Source organism: Pelodiscus sinensis, chromosome 1, assembly GCF_049634645.1.
Source record: "Pelodiscus sinensis isolate JC-2024 chromosome 1, ASM4963464v1, whole genome shotgun sequence".
Taxonomy (NCBI): domain Eukaryota; kingdom Metazoa; phylum Chordata; order Testudines; family Trionychidae; genus Pelodiscus; species Pelodiscus sinensis.
Window position 1 is genome coordinate 296,491,234 of NC_134711.1, and position 22,277 is coordinate 296,513,510.

The 22,277-nt window shown below is 40.9% G+C and overlaps 1 protein-coding gene across 15 annotated transcripts in view; it reads right to left on the bottom strand.

Moving 5' to 3' along the window:
- Window positions 1–22,277, bottom strand: part of NBEA (neurobeachin) — a 748,692-nt gene that overhangs the window by 492,457 nt on the left and 233,958 nt on the right. For 12 of the 15 annotated variants that reach the window (XM_075919184.1, XM_075919178.1, XM_075919179.1 and 9 more), the window contains exons 24-26: window positions 19,106–19,259; window positions 3,920–3,943; window positions 1,075–1,255 (exon numbers count right to left, since the gene is read on the bottom strand). In XM_075919184.1, the coding sequence (XP_075775299.1) occupies window positions 1,075–1,255; window positions 3,920–3,943; window positions 19,106–19,259 (359 nt within the window). The remainder of the gene's footprint in view (window positions 1–1,074; window positions 1,256–3,919; window positions 3,944–19,105; window positions 19,260–22,277) is intronic. The other 3 variants (XM_075919186.1, XM_075919185.1, XM_075919181.1) reach the window with 1 other exon arrangement.

Here is a 22,277-nt window from a genome sequence, read left to right on the forward strand (position 1 = left end):
TTGCGTATTAGAAATGATGAAACACTGAAGGACAGAGGAGGAATAATTAATTGAAAACTGAGGAACTGCTCTCCCGAAATGAAAATCAGATATCTCCAAAATCAGAAAGATATGTTTCAATGAAATAAAATGAAGCTCCTGGAGCTAGTTTTATAGATTTCAGAGCTGGAAATAGTAATCCATCTTGCTATGGATTTACAACCACTTTGAAACATAGATGTGTTCTTATATGAGGCTTTACTGAATCCTGAGTCTGTTTTAACAATAAAACCACAGGACATCAGTGCATCAGAACACTGTCTTAAAAACAGGGCTCTTTGTTCCACTGAGTTTCTGCGGCTCACTCCATGCCACTGAGTCTGGATCCATCAAGGTCACTTACATTTAAAAAAAAAAAAAAAAAGTTATTTTCACACTATCTAGCAGCTTGTGAATAAAACTTTACAGTGTTTCTTATAGAGAGCAGGAAACTAATGAAACAGAAAAGGTAGGACACAAATGATGTAATTCATTTGAAAAGACAATATTTCCAAGACATGCTGCCATTGCCAATAAGAATAACGAAGACACATGCGGTCACAGTTCTTCACATACCGTTCCAATTAATGTTTCTGTTTGGGATATGTATATACAGGTTTGCAAACTATTACTGTTTGTTGTATGTTTTACAGGTGCATGACTGAGGTGTATTCTCCCAAAAGAGGAGATCTGCAGAGGCAGTTTTCAGAGAAGCAAAGACCATGCTGACAAATCTTACAAAAGAAGAGCAGCATAGCAGATCAGTGTTTTAGGAGAACAGTAATTCTCTTCCTTCCACTAGTATTAATATTTTACTATCTTACAACATAATTTACAACTAAAATTTAATCACAAATCTGAACATGTCATGCTCATCTATTTTTGTGCTTCAACAGACCCATCATAACAAGTCAGTAAAAACTCTGTGATATTTTAGTTTATTACATCATGGTCAGATCCAGGTTAATTTCTACATTTATTCATTGTAGACTTAGCTCATTGATCTGTAAGTAATTATCTTATGCACACTGTCTGTGTTGTTCTTTACAGACTTACCCAGCCTAAGGCACTGTCGCATTAAGCCTCCAGAAGACATGTTTTTTTCAGCTTCAATCTCACTGAAGTTTAGAGAACTAGCAAATACCAGTACATCAACCATAGCCATCAGACGGCTCAGGAAAGTCACTGCTGTCTCTGCTGACATTCCTTGTGTCACTTCTATATTTTCCAATTCAGTCTAAGAGAGAATAATTATATTAGACTTACCAGTTTCAAAAACAAACATAGCATACCCACTTCTCAATTTTAACGGTTAACAATAAATAACTAAATGAGAAATATTACAAAAAAAGCTATTCCCTATATATAGGATTGGCAGAATTCTTTTTTTTTTTTAATTTGACGGTTAATATTGATTTTTTTCCTCACTCTGTTTTCCACTAGTTTTAGTATGTCAGTTTAAATTAACATTTTTATCAAAATCTACTGATTGAAACTGAATCCTGCCAAACCTATCTATATTTTTCATCAATGTAAAGTACTTATGAGTGAAACTTAAAAACAATGGTGCGGGAAGATGAAGTCACATTTGCATGCTGTAATACATATTATGAAGTCTAATATCTATGAGAAAATCATTATTTACATGGGACCAAAATATGGCTCAGCTACAACAGTTCAAGGCATGTATGTCCCTGAGCAGGGTAACTGTGACAGTAAAGAAAGGAAAACAAGTTCTGCAGAACTGCTGTGTCCATCCATCCCTATTCCTACAGATGGATGGAAGTGGAATGGGGTAGGTATTGAGCAGTCTTGGCTCCAATACATGTTAGAGATACCCAATTCAGTGTACATTCCCTGGTGTATCAATCTAGCATAGTATACTCCCTCCCTAGATCAGCAAGGGAAGCAGTTTAGTTCCTCACAGATGCTCCAGTGAGGGAGTACATCATTCCCTGTTGATAAATGGTGATTCCGCATGGAATGTACCATCTCTGTCTTGGGCTGTTTTCTTAGCCTAGGCTAATGGCAAAGCCACTCCCGAATCTGCAATTGTTTTATAAATGTAAAAAGGATTATGAATTTAGGGTAACATTTTCAAAAGCCTTAGCCCCATTTTCAAAAGCTCTCGGGGCAGATTTTTAAACATATTTTGCTCCTTACGTGATTTTGAAAATCCCATGAGGTGCTAACTGCATCCTCAGGCACCTAAATACCTTGGCTTTAAAGCGTAAGTCTCACTCACAGTCAATTAAGTTCCTGAGTCTTTTTTTTTTTTAAATGGAACTCAGAGGCATGTGTTAAAATTTTAGCCTTTTGGTTTCAGTTTCAGGTATTCTGTAAGATAAATAGGGAGCTTAAAATATATTATTCTGTACTTTAAAAAATGAGTAGTCATGTGGCAACTTAAAAACTAATATAGCATATAGCATCACAAGCTTTTGTGGGCAAAACCCACTTCCTCAGATGAGCAGATGATTATTTTGTACTGTTACACAAATTTATTTTCATTACTAAGACTACAGAAAATTATTTTAAAACCCTTTATTTCCTTTCTGCTGAGAATTCAGCGCCCTCTGTGAACAGTAACTTGTTGAAATAGTTGTTTCGGCTATACCAACAGTGCAGATAATACCAAGCAATATTAAAAAAAAACAATTGTTCTGACACATGCACAGTATAATGCGTCTTTCTGTCATCAGAATGATAGATAACATGGCATTTTATATTTCTTAAAAGCAAGACATGTCAGTTACATGGGTAGTCTGGGAAGGACTGTCACCATTTAAAATCTGTCCAACAACACAAAACAAATTATATTATGACAATTAGATCTTTGAAACACTATTTCCCTGTGAAGAACTGCCACTAGCATTCCTCTAGCAGTTCTTCCCTGCTATTTTATGTTATTTTTCTACTGTCACTCCCCCTTGTCATAGTGAATTATGAATATATTTTTCTACTAAGGAAAAGTAGCAAACTGTTGAAAAAAACCCACAAATAAAATTAAACTGAAGACGCCACATCTGAATAGCAAGAATCCATGCTTGGGTATGTATTAGTAGGCTGCTGGTACAATTCTCAGGTGGAGAAACAAGGCTTTGGACTCACCTCAACATGCACCATAAATATTCACCAGTGGCCTATTAATGGACTCCCAGTTCTGGATTGTTGCTGTAATACAGTTAACTATATTATACTACGTACGTTTTCTTAAGGAAATTTATTTCCTTTTCATTCCCAATGTGATATGTCCAGCTTTATGTTCACATGAAATAGTAAAATCCATGTAAAAAGCATGCTTTTTAATACAGTTTTACATGATTTTTACTAGCATTACACAAAAGAAAAATTAGAATTTTATTTAGGAAATTGCCCTAAATGCTGCCAATTCACTAGGACAATAAACAGCCTTCTATTAGGCCTAAGTACTATAATGAAATCCATCCCTTAAAAGTAACACACTGGTATGTACTCTAACAACATTTAAGAGACATTTTCTTGTTTAGCATACTACTTTTCAGAGGCTAGAATAATTTAGCATAGTATGGGGAAACACTTTTCAAAAGTAAACTCATGCTTACTACATAAACTTTAAAAGAAAAAGCTAAATTTCCAGATGGCTATATGTCCAGATCTTGAACTAAATCAGATTTTCACAGAAGATTAACCTCTGCAATTTAAATTAGATCATAGGCCTGTCTAACTTTGATTTGGTAGTTTAAAATCACTAACTAATGCTTTAGATTAAACTAAGAGAAATATTTCAAGAAAAGTCCCTAAATACACCTAATTTACTCTAGACCATATCCTCATATATGGCGTGAAAAATTAAAAAAAACAAAAACAAAATGTCAAATTATCAAAAACAACAAAGTTTGAAAAACAAACTGAAACTTACAGCAGTAATACTAACCTTAGAACCCTGGACATGCAATAGACAAAACAGACAACAGATCACAAGAATAAAAGAAAAAGAAAATTATTAAAGTTAACTGAAAATACAATGTAAAATTGAAACAAAGTAATATATTGGAATCAGACCTTTATTGTATTAATTTATCATTGGAATAAACACTGTAGCTTAGAAAGCGAACATTTTAAAACAGATTTAAAATAACTGAATTGCAAACAGTGTGGTTATAAATCTAACCATTTAATGTTGTTATACAGCTCCATTCAAATTGATCCATCCAAACTGAAATACATATTTTAAATAATAGATGCAGAAATGTATAGGATGTTAGAAATATATACCCATAGCAGAATTTTATTTATTATACAAACCACAGCAGTAAAATCTGACATAATTGAGCCACTCTGTATTCAATTGAGACTGACAAGTAAATCAAGCTTTAGTATTTATGATTTGTGAGATGAAATCATATCTATAAAATTAATTGACAAAATATACCTATAAATGAGAGGGTATAATATTTTGCTCATTGGCCATAAAGCTCTTTGGACTGGATCACCACAACATAACTTTTACATATGTAACTGCCACCAGGTGGATTTGAACCTGGGACCTCTAGAGCTTAGATAGGAGCCTCTACAGCTTGAGCTATAAAACCGCCTTTAAGCTGAGGAGCTCCCTCATTCTTATCTCTCACAGGAAGTGATCTAAGTGCCACTACATGGGACAGTGAACCACACCTACAAGTAGATATAGGTTACAAATACACCAAAGCTGTGCACAATTATCAAACCTAATCCCAAACTCTACTAAAAAGATGACATTCTGAGCCACCAGTGGAAGTTTGGAAATATTTCAGAGTTTGGAGCTAGTCCCAGCACACCAACCTTAGCTGTTCTGAATGTTTCCTGTTTTACTTTTGGTCAGAGCCCTTTACTCTTAAGTACCTTCTCTCCACAACAGGTCTGTCATTTAGTTCTCAAGAGTCATTTTTTTCAAATAATCAGTCATTTTGTGGGCCTTTAAAATTTTGAATCCCCAACCTGTTACACCTTAAAGGGTTGGTATTGAATAAATGTGACTACAAAAGGGGGAAATAAATGGTCAATTTTTAGAATCGACAACTCAAGGGTCCATAGTGGGACCTATCCTATTCAACATATTCATAAATGATCTGAAGAAAGGGATAAACAGCAAGGTGGCAGCATTTGCAGATGATACAAAACTGCTCAAGACATAGTTAAGTCCAAAGCAGACTATGAATCACTTCGAAAGATTCTCACAAAATTAGGTGACTAGGCCACAAAATGGCAGATAAAATTCAGTGTTGATAAATACAAAGTAATGCATATTAGAAAACATAATCCAACTACACACATAAAATGATGAGGGCTAAATTAGCTGTTACCACTCAAGAGAGATCTTGGAGTCATTGTGGATAGTTATCAGAAAGCATCCACACAATGTGTAGTAACAGTCCAAAAAGCAAACAGAATATTGGCAATTTTTAAGAAAGGGATAGATAAAACAGAAAATTCATATTGCCTCTATAAAATCCATGGTACGCCCACTTCTTCAATATTGCATGTAGACGTCACTGCCTTATCTCAAAGATAGATATCTTGGCATTGGAAAGGGTTCAGAAAACAACAAAAATTATGAGGGTTGGAACAGCTGCCAGATGAGGTGAGATTAATAAGAGTGGGATTTTTCAGGTGGGAAAATAGTCAACTAAAGGGAGATATGATCAGTGTTCCCTCTAAGCTGCATAGCAACACAGCTTCACAGCAGATTAATCAGCCCCGCCCAGTCAGAGGCTCAGGGCTCCTTGCAGGGCACTGACTCACTGGGCAAAGCTGATTAATCACCTGTGAGGCTCTGCTGTGCAACTTAGAGGGAACACTGGATATGATAGAGGTCTATAAAGTCATGATTGGTGTGGAGAAAATGAATAGAGAGTTTTCTCCCTCTCTCTCTAAACACAAGAGCTAGCAGTTACCAAATGAAATTAATAGGTTTTAAATAGTAATAGTAATTAATAGTAGCAGGTTTTAACACAAACAAAAGGAAGTACTTCTTCACATAATATACAGTCAGTCTGTAGTTCTCCTTGCCAGAGGATGTTGTGAACGTCAAAACTATAACAGGGTTAAAAAAGAGCCAGATAAATTAATGGAGGATAGGTCCATCAATGGCTATTAGCCAGGATAGGCAGGGATGGTGGTCTCTAGCCCCTGTTTGTCAGAAGCTGGGAATGGAAAACTTTATTGTCTGCTCTGTTCATTGCCTCTGGGGCACCTGGCACTGGCCACTGTCAGAAGACAGAATAAACTTAAAAAAACAACAGATAGTCTGATAGCACTTTAAAGACTAACAAAACATGTAGATGCTATCATGTGCTTTTGTGGGCACAGCCCACTTCCTCAGATGACTTCAGAATGTCAGGATAGATGGACTTTTGGACTAATCTGTTATGGTTGTCCTTATATTCTTGGAACATCTAAAAATTGAGGAATCCACAATCACAAGCCATTTTTGGAAACCTAGGATCCATCTACAGTAAAACTCCGATAGTCCGGCATCCAATTGTTCGGCACTCCTGATATTCCAGCATCAAAATGCCAAGCACTCCTGACCAGCTGATTAAAAAGCCTGCCACTCAGCACATGTGCTGGCTGTAACCGGAAGGAGCATAAGGTTGGGGGAGGGGGGAAATCATGTTACGGAGTATGGAGAAGAGCGTTTTGCTTCAGCGAAGGGAAAAGGGGAGGGTAAGGGAGGGGGAAGAGAATCAGGTTACAGCACGGAGGAGACACGAAGAGGAAAAGGGAGGCGAGAGGGAGGGAGATTGTGTCCGGGCCAGCTGTTAAGCTGTACCAGGACCTCCAAATTCTCTGGCAAATCTGATAATCCGGTACCACCTAGGTCCAAAAGGTGCCAGATTACTGGAAGTCTACTGTACTTTGGTGGAAATTGGAAGCGGAAAAATAGAAGACTATTGCACCTTCAATGTGGAAACAATTTATGGCATATATTAAAATGTATACTGCTAACAATTAGCAAACTTTGATATCTGTTCTTTCCTTGTACAAAGGAGAAAAAACTTTGGTAACTCAGACACTGCAATATAGTATACATTTGCAGAACAGGAGTCTCCATGCATGAAACTAAAAAACTAGTTTTTAAGAGTGTTTTAATGTTTTCATAATTTAGACAGCACATTTGGAAACCAAAAGTATTTCAACTAGGTTACACTACTATTAATGATGCCATCACAATATTGACTTCAGCAAAATGAGAAGGAAGATTTCTTTTTTGGTATAAAACTGTCTCTCTAGACATTCTTTCACATGTGGATGCTCAGGTCTTGGTCTGGATTCTGAAGCTGAGATCCATCTTTGGGACTCAGACACATTTTTTCTTTAGATTCTGCAACAGGTGAAACCCGGATCCCATTACATCAATGGCATAACTCCAACTGATTTCATTGGGACAAGGATTTGATACTAGGTTCACTGCAGTCCTGACTGATCCCCACATATTCAATTTTCTTTTTAATGCCATACCCTTAAGTCCCTGGATATGGCTGCTATTTTATAGTAGCTAATGAGTAGATGGAATTGTCAATCTTTTCATACTATGCTTTAACTGGCAACAGGGTGTTGCTGTTAAAAAAAAAATCATTTTCCATAATCCTTCCTCACTTTCCTGAATGACCTTTGTCTCATTTTGTATTTTGTCTTATATAACTGCAAAATTTTGGTGGTACTAAGAGACTCTTATTTGTATGTATAAAGTATCACAAATTGAAAACATCTAAATAGTTTAAGTACTAAAAAAGATATATATTATCTCCACATGTGACGTTCCTGAAGGATTTACCCCATCCCTGCTAGCCCAATGAGCAGTAAACAAGGGTTATGAAATTAACTTGTTCTGGCATATCATCACAAATCAATATCATTAGATCAAAATATATGCCTACCATTTTTATTTATTTTCATTTATTATTTTATACATTCTATTGAAAATTAAAAAGGTACGTATCCTTAGCTCTAGGCAATTGTTATATTAAATCACAGGTACTCTCCCCCAAACCTTCCCCCCACTAATTACATTAAAAGCAAACTGTTAATGTTGCAACCCAAAAGTTAAGCAACACCAGAACATTTTGCCAGTGTGCCCTTATTTCGTTTTTCTAGTGTATGCATTATGATACAATCTTTAACTACATGATCATCTACTATGTTTTACACAGGTGCCCTGCCTCATTCAATGCTCAGAACAGATGGTGGTCACAAGCAGAAATTCAAGTTATTTTTTGTAATCTCAATTGCTCAGTGCGTATCCCCGGACCTTATTTACTGCATATTGTCCAAAAGTTGCGCTGAAGACAGCTCTAAATTTTTCATGGGATTTCTATGGCAATCATCACTACAATTCTTCAGAAACATTAATGAATTTATTTTCTTAACTACTCTGTGATATGAAGGTTATCATCATGCACATTTTACAAAGAGAGAGGTCAGTCACAAGAGATATTAAGTTCCGCAAGCAGGAGCAGCTCGAGGAGAGATGCTGGCAACTGGCGTCCTAGGCGGAATGCGCAATTGGCACCCCCGCCTCCATAGCTCTCAATGGCGTGATGTCATCATTGGGTGCCGTGTTAAACGCGGCGCCCTCGGCAACTGCCGAGGTTGCCTACATCCACGGACCACCCCTGTCCACAAGTATCTACTAACTTTGGGTGCTCAATTTGAGGCATCTAGAACCTTGTTTTTCAGAACATTTAGCACTGTATAGCACTTCATATGTTTAAAGCGCAGCTTCCATTAAGTTCAGTTTCAGTTCAAAGTGCTTAGCTCTTTACAAATCAGACCCCAGGGCTTCTAGCCAGGCACTCAGACAATGAGGTACACCCATTTAGTGATCCCTTGTGAAAAGCGGGGTTAGCAACTTGCCTAGCATCACACAGAATCCAATCCTCCAGGGCAGAATATAACTGCTTTAACAAAGAGATTATCTATTCTATTCCTATAATCCCCGTGCCTCATTCACAAAACACCTTCCAACTTCTGAAACAAATGGAACAGGGATCCTACAAACAACAGTTTTCTTTTGCTACACAATCCTGATTTATCCCCAGAGCATGACCATCCTCTGAACTGAATGAGGCATGGACCCTGTGGGGGAAAGAAAAACACTATATAGTCACGTAATTAGAAACTATCATAAAGCATCTACACAAGAGGACTGAATTAAAGTAACAGGGGTATCCTTAATTCTGGAATCTCCCTACTTTTGGATGCTTGACTTTGTAACCTTAATAATGATCTTTTAATTAAGGAAGGGTTTGGGTGTGTATAATTTCCCAGGCTAAAAAAACCAAAACAAACAAACAAACAAACAAACAAGAAAACTACACACCTCTCCCTCCCCCAATCAGTGCTCCCTGTAAACTGTGTGCTTGTGCTGCCACTCAGGAGAGATTCAAATGCTGCCCAGCTGATTAGCAGAACACCCAGAATTAGGTTTTGTTTGTACTTGTGGTACACATTCCCAAATGCCTCAGCACAAATAAAATTATTCCGACATGGATGGAAAAGAACATGGATGGAAAAGATTAGAGGGAAAATTGCCCCCAATTCCATCATGTCATCATATTGACAACCATAGGGAAAAGGTGAAGAGAAGGGCAATAAAATGACTAAGGGTATAGAACAGCTTCCATATGAAGGAAGCTTACAAAGACTGGAACTATTCAGTTTAGACAGGAGGTGACTGAAGGATATGATTGATGTTTATAAAATTATGAAGGGTGTGAAGAAAGTGAATAAGGAAGTGCTCTTTAATCCTTCATATAAAACCAAAAATAGGGCTCACCCTGTGAAATTAATAGGCAGCAGATGTCAAGTAGTTCTTTACACAACATACAATCTGTGGAACTTGTTCCAAGAGAATGCTGTAAAGCCCAAAACTGTAACTAGGCTCAAAAAAGAACTAGACAGGTTAATGGAGGATCCATCAATGGCTATTAACCAAGATGGTCAGGGATACAAGTCTCACACTCTGGGTGTCCTTAAGCCTCTGACTGCCAGAGCAGCATAGAACTGCTTTAACAGTTGGGAGCAGGACTGCAGGGGGAGGTTCACTAGATGATTGCCCTGTTCTGGTCATTCCCCTTGAACCATCTTGCATTTGCCACAGTTGTAAGACTGGATACTGGGCTAAATGGACCACTGCTCTGATCTAAAAATGGCCATTTTTATGGTTCATCAACAGGGTAGGGGCCATTCAGTCCAATGCACAGAACTCTGCTACTTTAACCTGTGTAATAAATGATTTCAGTAGTCAATTGCCATCTGCTGGTTGGACCAGAACTAGAGGAAGATGAACACTGACTATGTACACAGAGACAAATAGCAGAGGACTGATGGAGACTCAGGAATTGCAGGTCCCATTCCAAGTGCTGGAGAAAAATGCATTCTGATGGGTACAGAATCTTTTGTTTATTCCCTGCATGACCCATTTGGCTCCCTCCCTCCAATCTGTTCCTTTATTACTCCTGACTCTTTACCACTCCTCATCTCAGTCTCATTCTGCACATTTCAGGTTCCTCATCCCAATCTCCTTGCCCAACAAGTCAGTTTCTCCTCCACCATCTTAATTGCCTTTTGCCCAGTCTCTTTGCCAAGACATTGTATTTCCCTCCTCTTCCAACCTCTCCCCCCAATCCTGGCCCCCAGTTGTGCATCCTCCATCCTCCCTGTCCTCACTAGTTTCCAAATCCTAACCTTCATTCTTGGGCTCCTTGACTAATCTCATTCTACTCCCTTCATCTCCTTGCCCAATTTCTCTGCCCAGAGAGTCTCAGTTCTTTCCCTGCACCCCAGTTCCTTCTCAGATTTGCTTCCTTTCCTTTTAAACATCTTCTCCCAGACCCACTGTTTTTCAGTCCTACTCTCCCTGCCCCAATCCCCTCATTCAATTTTAATCTCCCCATCCACTTAAATTTCCCAGGAACGGCTTCCCTCCACGACCCCATGTGTAACCACTGAAATTTTAAGCAGTAACACATTTATCTGAGTAAACACATTACCATTGAGTGCAACAATCTAACCAGCTCTTGACCCACCTAACAGAATCCCTTATACTGGGATTTTTCCCTTAGATTAGCCAGGCTGGAAGGATGCTATGGTTCTCTTTTTCCTCTTTCTTTTAAACTTTTCTCTTTGAATTTCTACTTTCCCTTCTTCTGAATACAGGCAGTCCCCGGGTTACGTACAAGATAGGGACTGTAGGTTTGTTCTTAAGTTGAATCTGTATGTAAGTCGGAACTGGCGTCCAGATTCAGCCGCTGCTGAAACTGACCGCCAGTTCCGACTTACATACAGAATCAACTTAAGAACCCCAAGCGTCCCGAAGTCAGCTGCTGCTGAAACTGATCAGCAGCTGATTCCAGGAAGCCCGGGGCAGAGCAACTCTGTCTCGGGCTTCCTGTAGTCAGCACTGGTCAGTTTCAGCAGCAGCTGACTTGGGGACTCCTGGGGCAGAGCAGCTGGGGTGCTGCTGGGTTGCTCCACTAGCGCCGCTCCTCGGCGCTACTGGACCAACCCAGCAGCACCCCATCTGCTCTGCCCCAGGCGTCCTGATTCAGCCGCTGCTGAAACTGACCAGCAGCGGCTGAATCAGGACACCTGGGGCAGAGCAGCTGGGGTGCTGCTGGGTTGGTCCAGTAGCGCCCAGAGCGACGCTGGGGGACCAACCGGCAGCGCCTCAGCTGCTCTGCCACAGGCGTCTGGAGAAAAGCCTAGTCTGCTGGGGGGGCGGGCGTACTAGCTGCGCCCCCGCCACCCCAGCAGACCAGGAAGACGCAGGCGGCGGACAGAGAGGCACCGCGGTCCCACCGCCTGGGTCCTCCGAGGCTTTGCTCCCAGTCTCCCTGGTCTGCTGAAGACGGGGAGCAAAGCCTCTGAGGACGCCAGCAGCGGGACAGCCGCGGGGCATCTGGGCTGTCCCGCTGCCGGCTTCCCCCGAGGCTTTCTGCAGACCAGGGAGACGCAGAGAAAGCCCCGGAATACACGGGCGGTAGGACCGCGAGGTCCCGCAGTCCGTGTCCTCCAGGGCAGCCCCGTTCGTAACTGCGGATCCGACGTAAGTCGGGGACTGCCTGTATACTGCAATGAGAGCTTTACACAGGGCTTTGCTGGGATGTTTTTAACTTAAAACTGCTGATATCAGCTGCTGTGCACATCATCTTAACATAGGTTTATTGCAATAAAAAGTCCACAATTATACCTGGTCAAATCTGAGCCTGTTCTCAGGCATTAGGTTGCGTTTTCCTGTCTACTGGTTCTATACATATTAAAGGAAAAAGTTTCTAACTTGGATTCCTGAAATTGTTGACCATGTTGTTCTTTGACTGAAATCAATAGCATTTGTACATACTCAGCTCCTCTAAAAAAACATCAGGCCATTTAACATGGAGTTAGGTGCCCAACTTGAAGCAATAAAGTTTGAAAACGTTTGCCACACAGATGTTAGGCATCTGAGATTATTCCAGGGCTCTTTCAGCAATGTGAACTATATTAAGCCATCTAAAGGAATACTTTTGTTAATATGCTATGCCAGTGTTCCCTCTAAGCTGCATGCCTGCGCGGCCATGCACTAAAAATTTTAAAATGACGTGGGCAGACCTAAGAACCGGGCAGCAGAATTCACCGATCACCTTCCTGCTGGAATGATGGCCTCATGCGTTCCTGGTGGCATGTGACTGGCTTATTGCTCCACCTGGAGCTAGGGCATGTGAGAGGAGGCTGTTCCGGTAAGTCTATCCCACGTGGAACGGGCCTTGTGCAGCTGCTGCTTTACTACAGCTGGAGCTGGGGGCACCTACGGTGCTATTTTTAGTACCATGGTCCTACAGGGACGGGACTGCAGGAGCTTCTGGGGCCAGGGCCACAGCACTAAAAATAACACCACGGTGCCAGCTCTAGTCCCCACAAACTGCTTTCCACATCAAAGGTAGAAAGTTAGGGAACGGGCAAGGAAAGAACTAAGGGGAAGGTGGAGGTGAAGAGAAGAAGGGTCTTGTGCTGAAGGGAGAAGGGGGGACAAGGAAGAAGAAGAAAAGGGAAGGCACCAAAGAGCCAGGTGGAGGAGAGATAAATGCCAGAGGGCCATGAGGAGACAATGAGCAAAAGGGCAGAATAGGAGAAGTGAGGGAAGGTGTAAGTGGGGATGTGAGAAGGGAGGGGACAAGGTGATGCTGGGAGAGGAGAAGGGAGGGGCAATGGGGCAAGAGAAAGGAAGAGGAGAGGGGAGGAGTGGCTGTCAGGAGAAGAGGGTTTGAAAGGAGGAGTAGGCATGCAGCAAGTCATCTGTGAGGGCATAGAGGGCATGAGGAAAATTGTGGCAGAGTGAGGTGAGGGGGTGGGCACCAGGGAGAAAGAGGGCAAGGAGGGCAGAGGCAGTGAGGGAAAGGGGAGGCACCAGGGAGGTGCAAGTGTAAGGGAAGGTGCAGGTTCCAGGGGGATTGTGGGAGTGAAGCAGAAAGGCAGACACATGGAGGGGAGGGACTGGCACCACAGGACAGAGGAGAGAGAGGCAGGGTGGGTGAGTAGAGGGAGGTGTTAGGAGAGGGGTTGGGGCGGGTAGCTACAGATGACCAGAGGGGAGCTAGAGGAGGGGTGGGTACAGGGGGAAGAGAAAGGCGGGTACAGAGGTCAAGGAGGATGGGGAGGGGGACATGTTCCCAAAGGGCTGAGGGGAGTGAGAGGGTAAGGAGCTAGAACAGCAGAGGAGGATGAGGGGTGGCGGGTGGGGGTGACAGCCAGCTCAGGGGAGCAGACAGGGCAAGGCAAGGGTGGGAAACAGGGCAGCAGAGGGAAAAGGAAGAGGTTTATCTGATATTTATTTATAATTTGGGTGCCACAGTGGCAAATATTCCAACAAGCGCTCATGAACTCAATACTAGTGCACAAGACAAAACTCACTCCTCTCGGAGGTGGAAAACATTAGAAGGAACACTGTTACACACCCTGTTGTGTACTGAAGAATAGCTGTGGTTACTTTTTTATGCTAAATTAATAGGCTTTTGTTACACCAATTAACTGCATGATAGAGAATTGGTGATTTGGAGTTTTCCAACAAAAGAGTGTTTGGTATACTGACAATCTGCTGACCCCAAAATTTTTCCCGGAACATAAGGATGGCCATACTCTGTCAGACCAAAAGCCCATCTAGCCCAATACTTTGCCTTCTAACTGAGTCCAATGCCAGGTACTTCAAAGAAAATTAACAAAACCGGTTATCGTCAAGTGATCCATCCCATCACCCATTCTCAGTTTCTGGTAAATAGAGGCTAGTGACACTGCCCCACCCAATCCTCACTAATAGCCACTGATTGGCCTATCCCCCATTAATTTATCTAGTTTATATTTTTAACTCGTATAGTCTTAACCTTCACAACCACCTCTGGCAAAGTTTCATAGGCTGACTGCACGTTGTGTGAAGAAACACTTCCTTTATTTTAAACCTGCTGCTTATTAATTTCATTTGGTGACTACTAGGGTATATCTAAACTACATGGCTCCATTAATGGAGCCATGTAGATTAGGCTGATCGGCAAAGGGAAATGAAGCCGCGATTTAAATAATTGCGGCTTCATTTAAATTTAAATGGCTGCCGCGCTGAGCCGACAAACAGCTGATCAGCGCGCTAGTCTGGATGCTCCCACGCCAACCTGAAAGCCCTTTATCGACCTCTCCATTATGCCTCGTAGGATGAGGTTTACCGGGGAAGTCGATAAAGGGCTTTCATGTTGGCAGGGGAGTGTTCAGACTAGCACGTGGAGCTGACAAACAGCTGATCAGCAGTTTGTCGGCTCAGCGCAGCAGCCATTTAAATTTAAATGAAGCTGCGATTATTTAAATTGCGGCTTCATTTCCCTTTGCCAATCAAACAAATCTACATGGCTCCGTCGATGGAGCCATGTAGTTTAGACGTACCCCTAGTTCTTGTGTTATGAGGACAATGTAACACTTCCCTATGTACTTTCTTCATACCAGTCATTAATTTATAGAGTTCTATCATATCTCCCCTAAGCTGTCTCTCTTCCAAGCTGAAGAGTCTCCCCTCTCGGATAGAACAGGTTGCATGACCCTAATAATTTTGTTGCCCTTTTCTGAACCTTTTCCTATTCCAATATATCATTTGGGAGATGGGAGGACAACATCTGAATACAGTATTCAAAATATGGGTGGACCACAGATTTATACAGAGGCAATACAATATTTTCTGATATAATCCATTCCTGTTTTTAATGATTCCCAATATTCTGTTAGCTTTTTGACTGCTGCTGCAAATTGAGTAGATGTTGTCAGACAACCATCCACAGTGACTTCAAGATCCCTTTCTTGAATGGTAACAGCTAATTTAGACTCTCATCAAGATATATGTATACTGTAGTTGGGATTAAGTTTTCCAAACTATATTACTTTGAATTTCAGCTGCCATTTTGTTGCCCAGTCACCCAGGTTTGTGAGATGTCTTTGTAATTCTACATCATCAACTTCATATTTAATTACCTTGAATAATTTTCTATCATCTTTTGCCACCTCGCCTTGCCTCTTTTTCAGATCATTTATGAATTTGTTGAATAATACTTGTGCCAGTGTTGACATCTAGGGCTATGTCTAGACTGCAAGCCTCTTTCGAAAGAGAGCGTCTAGACTGCACGTTGAACTTTCGAAAAAGCGGCTTGCTTTTTCGAAAGAAAGCATCCAGTGAGTCTGGATGCTCTCTTTCGAAGAAGCCCTATTTACATTGAAGAACGCCTTCTTTCGAAAGAGGAACTTTCGAAAGAAGGCGTTCTTCCTCGTGAAATGAGGTTTACCGCCTTCGAAAGAAAAGCCGCGTTTTTTCAATTTAATTGAGTCTGGACGCAGGGGAAGTTTTTTCGGAAAAAGGCTACTTTTCCCGAAAAAACCCCTGAGTCTGGACACAGCCTAGGAGACACCACTACTTACCTCTCTCCATTCTGAGAACTGGCTATTCCTACCTTGTGTGTCCTATCTGTTAACCAGCTACTGAACCATGAGACTCTCTTTCCTCTTATCCCATGAAAGCTTACTTTGTTTAAGAGCATTTGGTGAGATCTTATCAAAGGCTTCCTGAAAATCTAAATACACTATGTCCACTGGATCACCCTTTTCTACATGCTTGTGGAGACCCTCAAAGAATTCTAACAGATTTGAGGAGGCATGATTTCCCTTTACAAAAACCATATTCATCTAAGATAATGCTATTTTAAAATTTAGTTTCAACCAGTTTGGTCAGTACTGAAGCTAGGCTTTCTGGGCTGTAATTGCTGGGATCATCTCTGGAGCCCTATTTAAAAATTGTCACCACATTAGGTATTTTCCAGTCATCTGTTACAGAAGACAATTTACATGATAGCTTACATACCACAGTTAGTAGTTCTGCAATTTCACATTTGAGTTCCTTCAGAACTCTTGGGTGAATACCATTTAAGTCATCTTTTCAGCTCTTTTCTTTGCTCCTTCCTGCTCAGGACCTAAATGAAATTCAAGCTTTAAATGCTTAACTCCTGCATTGCTAATGGGAAACAGTTGAGTGAAAGATATCCTTTTTGCCCTTTTATAAATAGTAGCTAAACTCAAGGGAAGAATAATTTGTAGAGCGCCAGGATACAATCAAGAGATCAGGTTCTTGACAACTGATTTTTGTAACAGGCACAATATTCATGATTGTAAAGGAGCTAAGAAACTCAAGTCACATTCATCAAATAAATCAAATCAAAGAGAAACATGAATCTACAAAAGGACTGAAATGTTTGTGAGTTCAATAAATGAACTACATGCAAACACCATCCACTCTCTCTTTTTGAGACTGGGTAAGTGTTGTATTAAACACAGCTAAATTTAAAAAAAAAGCCTACATCACTGCTATGAAGCTAGAAAAGCAACTAACTACCTTTCTTTCCATCATAAGCTAATGATCAGATAGGATGACAAGTATTACATTTTCTTTTTTTGCCCAATGACTCTTGTTTCTCTTTACATTGGTCAAATGATAAAATACGCTGGGAGTCAGATTCACTAGCAGTGTTCAAGGAATGTGTAAATTAAAAGTACCACACCAGAGGGTTAAATCTCTTGAAGGAAGTCATGTGATATTAATATTTAAAGTTTCAAAATGGGTGCAGAGTTTTCAATGAGTACTATGCATGTCTTGATGTGTGTCAAAAATATGGTTGAAAAATAGAGTTTAGAACAATGAAGTAAAATACATATAGCATATAAGTTCATTCTTTTTGATAAACTGAATAAGCACATATCTTAAGTGTGATCTACAATGTATGTACATGCTAACAGAGGGAAGCAAGTTTCACATCCATGTCTACCCAGATTCTGCTATGTTTTTACACCTATTTGTTTGTGAAGCTCTCAACTTCATGATAAGTTCTCTATTATTCATTGCCACTCCCCAACTTTTCACTCAGTGCCACCTGATCAACTTTTATTTTGGATAGCATTTCAGCAGTAGGGTTTGTTTGGATTTCCTAGTGTCACAGAGTGTGAAGCTATCCTAATGAATCACAAGCTTGGTTTCCTTCCCAGTCCTCACCATGAAATGCATTTTTATTCCTGTATTGCAGTCCCCAAATATTTCCTTTAAAGTTATAACCTTAGTTTTAAATCCATTTCATTGTGTAGTAACTTGAAATATAGAAAGATATCACAACTGAGAAATGAATATACTCATATGTATAATAAGGATGTATTATAAAGGATTTTCTTTAATTAAAAAAAAACAAAAAACCTCCAGCTCAAGAGAAAAGCTTGAGCCACTTACAAGTGCCAAGTCCAGGGGTTAAATATACATCATGCATGTATCATCTAGATGCTTTTCAATTTTAGAATCATCATATACAAACCAAAAAGAAGAAACCACAGTAGTACATGTAGTAGTACTAGTTTTTCATCCACAATACACAATTATATCAAAATTGGACATCAGTTACTTACATTTTAATTACAAAAGTGTGTTGCACAATTTTTTTTGCCTCTTACTATCCTGACAAGATGACAAAATTGAATGTTTTGTAAGTGCACTACCTATAATCTAACTGAAGAAAATGGTTTCTTTTTAAATATTCAACCATTTAATTTTGAAATCTTGTGGAACCTAGAGCAAAATCACCATAAGAACATCTTATTATTGCAAACTAGAGTATTACAATATAAGCACACAATAATATACAAAAGATAAGGACAATTTCTAAAGCTTTATCAGGTGTTCATGTATTATATACAATAAATAAAGGGCAACTCTGAATTACAAGGCTCAAGATTTATCAACTGGTTTGCAGTAACCTAAATAATTATAGCAAAGCTAGAGTCACAAACATCCACAGATGGAAATATAGACAAGTAATTCAAATGATGCCTGATTTATTTTATACAATATGAGTATATCAAATAAAACACCTTCACTTTCCAATAAAGCCCTCATTGCTTGTTTTGAAAAATATATTTTAGTGTTGAGGGTCTGCTTATCCACTGTCTAAATCAGTATCACATGATTCTATTTAGCCAGTTATTATCCTATTAACATGTTTGAATGCCGAGTACTATTAGTCCAGCTAATAGAACAATAGTACAAAACTATTTTTAGTTACATAAGTACTGGTGACAAAGAATCTAGGTAAAGAAGTGAGAGTTGTCCAGAGGCCAAGTGAGAGTGCAGTCCGGACCCTCTACACACTATTAATTGCACTGCATTACTTTAGGGAAGTCACAACTCATTTGCATCTCATTTTCCACACCTTAAAATGTCATTAATACTCTCAGTTCCTTACATGAGAATTTGAGGTATAACTTATTTAATTTTTTAGATCCTCAGGAGAAATAATCAGAGCAAAATATTGCTGTTATTACTTTAATTGAATTTTGCATTTCCTTCCTCCTTTGCAATGTAGCCCCTTAAAATATTGACCCTTAAAAAGTTTGGCTGATATTGATAAAACTTTTGGAAGAAATCAATTCTGTATTCTGCTCTTTGAAACATGTGCAATCATAGACAACACTGTTACTGTTCTTAACAGCATTTTTTAACATGACCACTAGATGGAAATATTGTACTTACTGTTGGAGATGTGGCTGCAGACAACAATGGTAAAATCCCTCCACAAGCAATGATAATATTGTCTACCATCTGGGAAATGAGGTGGATCGTGTTGTGTACAAATATAATATTTTCATTGCTATTGACAAAGTCCATTACAGATTTTGTAGAATGACTACAAAAATAGAAAAATAGATATATTAAAACAGCAACATTTAGAAAAGTTTAGATGATCTGCTTTTTGAAACCAGAACTTGAATGTTTTTCCTACTTTTATAGTATTATCTTTGTAATAACAAAAGGATAAAATGAAAAAATATTTTAAAATGCGGACAGGAGCTATCCTAATCTAATAACTTGGTAGTATTTTATTTCATACAAGACTATAACTATTTCTATATTATTCATTATAGAGCCAGGACTCTACCAACCTAATTCACACTGTGCCTTACTTCACAAACAATTCTGTTGGAACCAATGGGACTGCTCATGGAGTAAGGTACCATTCATCATGAATAAGAGTGGCAGAATTTGGCACTTAATGATACCTTTTAATGCAACTCAGAGTAACAAATGACCAGACTGTCTACAAGAGAGGTCCCCAGGCTGATCTGTAGACCACGAGTGGTGCACAAAGCACCTTCTTTGGAGAGCAGATTGGTGACAAGTATCAACTTCTCTATTTCTACTTGCCATATTCCTCTAAAAGATAGCTAAAATATAGAATTGTGTGCCTAATATTAATTTTCCATGTTAGCAATAGCTATAGATGCCAAATGATCAACATGAGGCATGGCTGTCCCCACGACTGCAAATAGGTGGAAAAGTGTCCATAGAGCAATCACTTTCAAGATGTACTTCACATTATTTTAGAATTTTTTTGTCTATTGATGTTATGTGCTTGTCCAATTCACAGCATGATTAATTAAATTACCCAGTTCATGAAATTAGTGGCCAATACAGAGTACTGGCCTTAATTGGAGAAGCAATTACAATCTAAACTTCTAGTGTGCCTCTGAATGTCAGGTAAAGGAGCAAACATAAGCTGATCTGGATTTTAATAAAACCTATTACTATTACTACTACCACTTTATAGTAAGGTCATACGAAACTGGAAATTAAAATTAAATTGAATTGGTACTCACATTTAATTAACTTAATTCTCAGCTACTGATAATTCACAATTAAAGCCATTGCAGAATGAATTATGTCATTCTGGGAAATATAGATGAAAAAGTGCCTGATGTACTCTGGACTTTCACTACAGGTAATAATTATTAAAGACGTTACTTGTCTTAACTGAAAGGTATCATAACAGAAAGCCAGTAACATGAACAGTATGTATTTAAACAATATACAGGCAGTCCCCGGGTTACGTACAAGATAGGGACTGTAGGTTTGTTCTTAAGTTGAATCTGTATGTAAGTCGGAACTGGCATCCAGATTCAGCCGCTGCTGACACTGACCGCCAGTTCTGACTTACATACAGAATCAACTTAAGAACCCCAAGCATCCCGAAGTCAGCTGCTGCTGAAACTGATCAGCAGCTGATTCCAGGAAGCCCGAGGCAGAGCAACTCTGCCTCGGGCTTCCTGTAGTCAGCGCTGGTCAGTTTCAGCAGCGGCTAAATCAGGACGCCTGGGGCAGAGCAGCTGGGGTGCTGCTGGGTTGCTCCAGTAGCGCCGCTCCTCGACGCTACTAGACCAACCCAGCAGCACCCCAGCTGCTCTGCCCCAGGCGTCCTGATTCAGCCGCTGCTGAAACTGACCAGCAGCGGCTAAATCAGGACCAGAGCAGCTGGGGAGCTGCTGGGTTGGTCCAGTAGCACCCAGAGCGGCGCTGCGGGACCAACCGGCAGCGCCCCAGCTGCTCTGCCACAGGTGTCCGGAGAAAAGCCTAGTCTGCTGGGGGGAGGGGGTGGGCGTACTAGCTGCGCCCCCGCCACCCCAGCAGACCAGGAAGACGCGGGCGGCGGACCGAGGCGCACCGCGGTCCCGCCGCCTCGGTCCTCCGCGGCTTTGCTCCCAGTCTCCCTGGTCTGCTGGAGATCAGCAGACCAGGGAGACGGGGAGCAAAGCCTCTGAGGACACTGGCAGCGGGACAGCCACGGGGCGTCTGGGCTGTCCCGCTGCCGGCTTTCCCCGCGGCTTTGCAAAGCCTCGGGGAAGCCAGCAGAGGAGCAGCCCAGGCAGCCTGGGCTGCCTCGCTGCCCGAGCCCCTCCGCGGCTTTGCAAAGCCTCGGGGAAGCCGGCAGGGGAGCAGCCCAGGCGCACCTGGGCTGCCTCGCTGCACGAGCCCCCCCGCGGCTTTGCAAAGCCTCGGGGAAGCCGGCAGCGATGCAAAGCCGCCGGGGGGGGGGGGGGGGGAAAGGGGGACCGGGCAGCGGCTTTGCTCCGCGTCTTCCTGGCCTGCAGACCAGGGAGACGCGGAGCAGCTTTTCTCGCCCGGAGTGCATTCGTTATTATATTTTAAAAATCTGTTAAATACATTTATGAATTAGGATGCTATGTCCAAAATATACACTTAATAGTAACGTAGCCATCAAGGCTAATCAAGACAAAGTAAATCTGTATTGTTTTACAGTTCAAAATCTTTACTGAAATGAAAACCTCTATAAATTAGACATGAAAGCCTAGTAAATTCTCCTGGGGGAGTTTCTGTATCAAGTCATGAGGTAGATAAATGATTCCAACATACATGCCCCTCAGGAAGAAGGTTGTTGTGTAGAACAAACATTTTCTGACTTAAAAATGCAAATGCCTCCAAATGTTAGTAGTGGCTATTTAAAATAGCGTCGGATATTTGTCATCCACATATTAGAATGTAGTGGTTTCCAATAACAAGTCCATTAAAATATAGTAAAATTCAAAAGGGATAGGTAAGATACTGAAATTTTTATCCCTCACAGACAATAGGAATTAAAAACAATGGCACCTGGGGCACCTTAGACACTAACCAAAATATACAGGCAGTCCCCGACTTACGCGGATCCGACTTATGTCGGATCCGCAATTACGAACGGGGCTTTTCTCGCCCCGGAGCTCACGGCCGGCGGGTCGCCACCAGTGTCCTCCGGGGCGAGAAAAGCTTCCCCCGGTCTCCCTAGTCTGCTGGGGGGGTCCAGCAAAGCGGCTTTGCTCTCCGTCTCCCTGGTCTGCAGGGAGACGGGGAGCAAAGCCTTGGAGCACGCCCC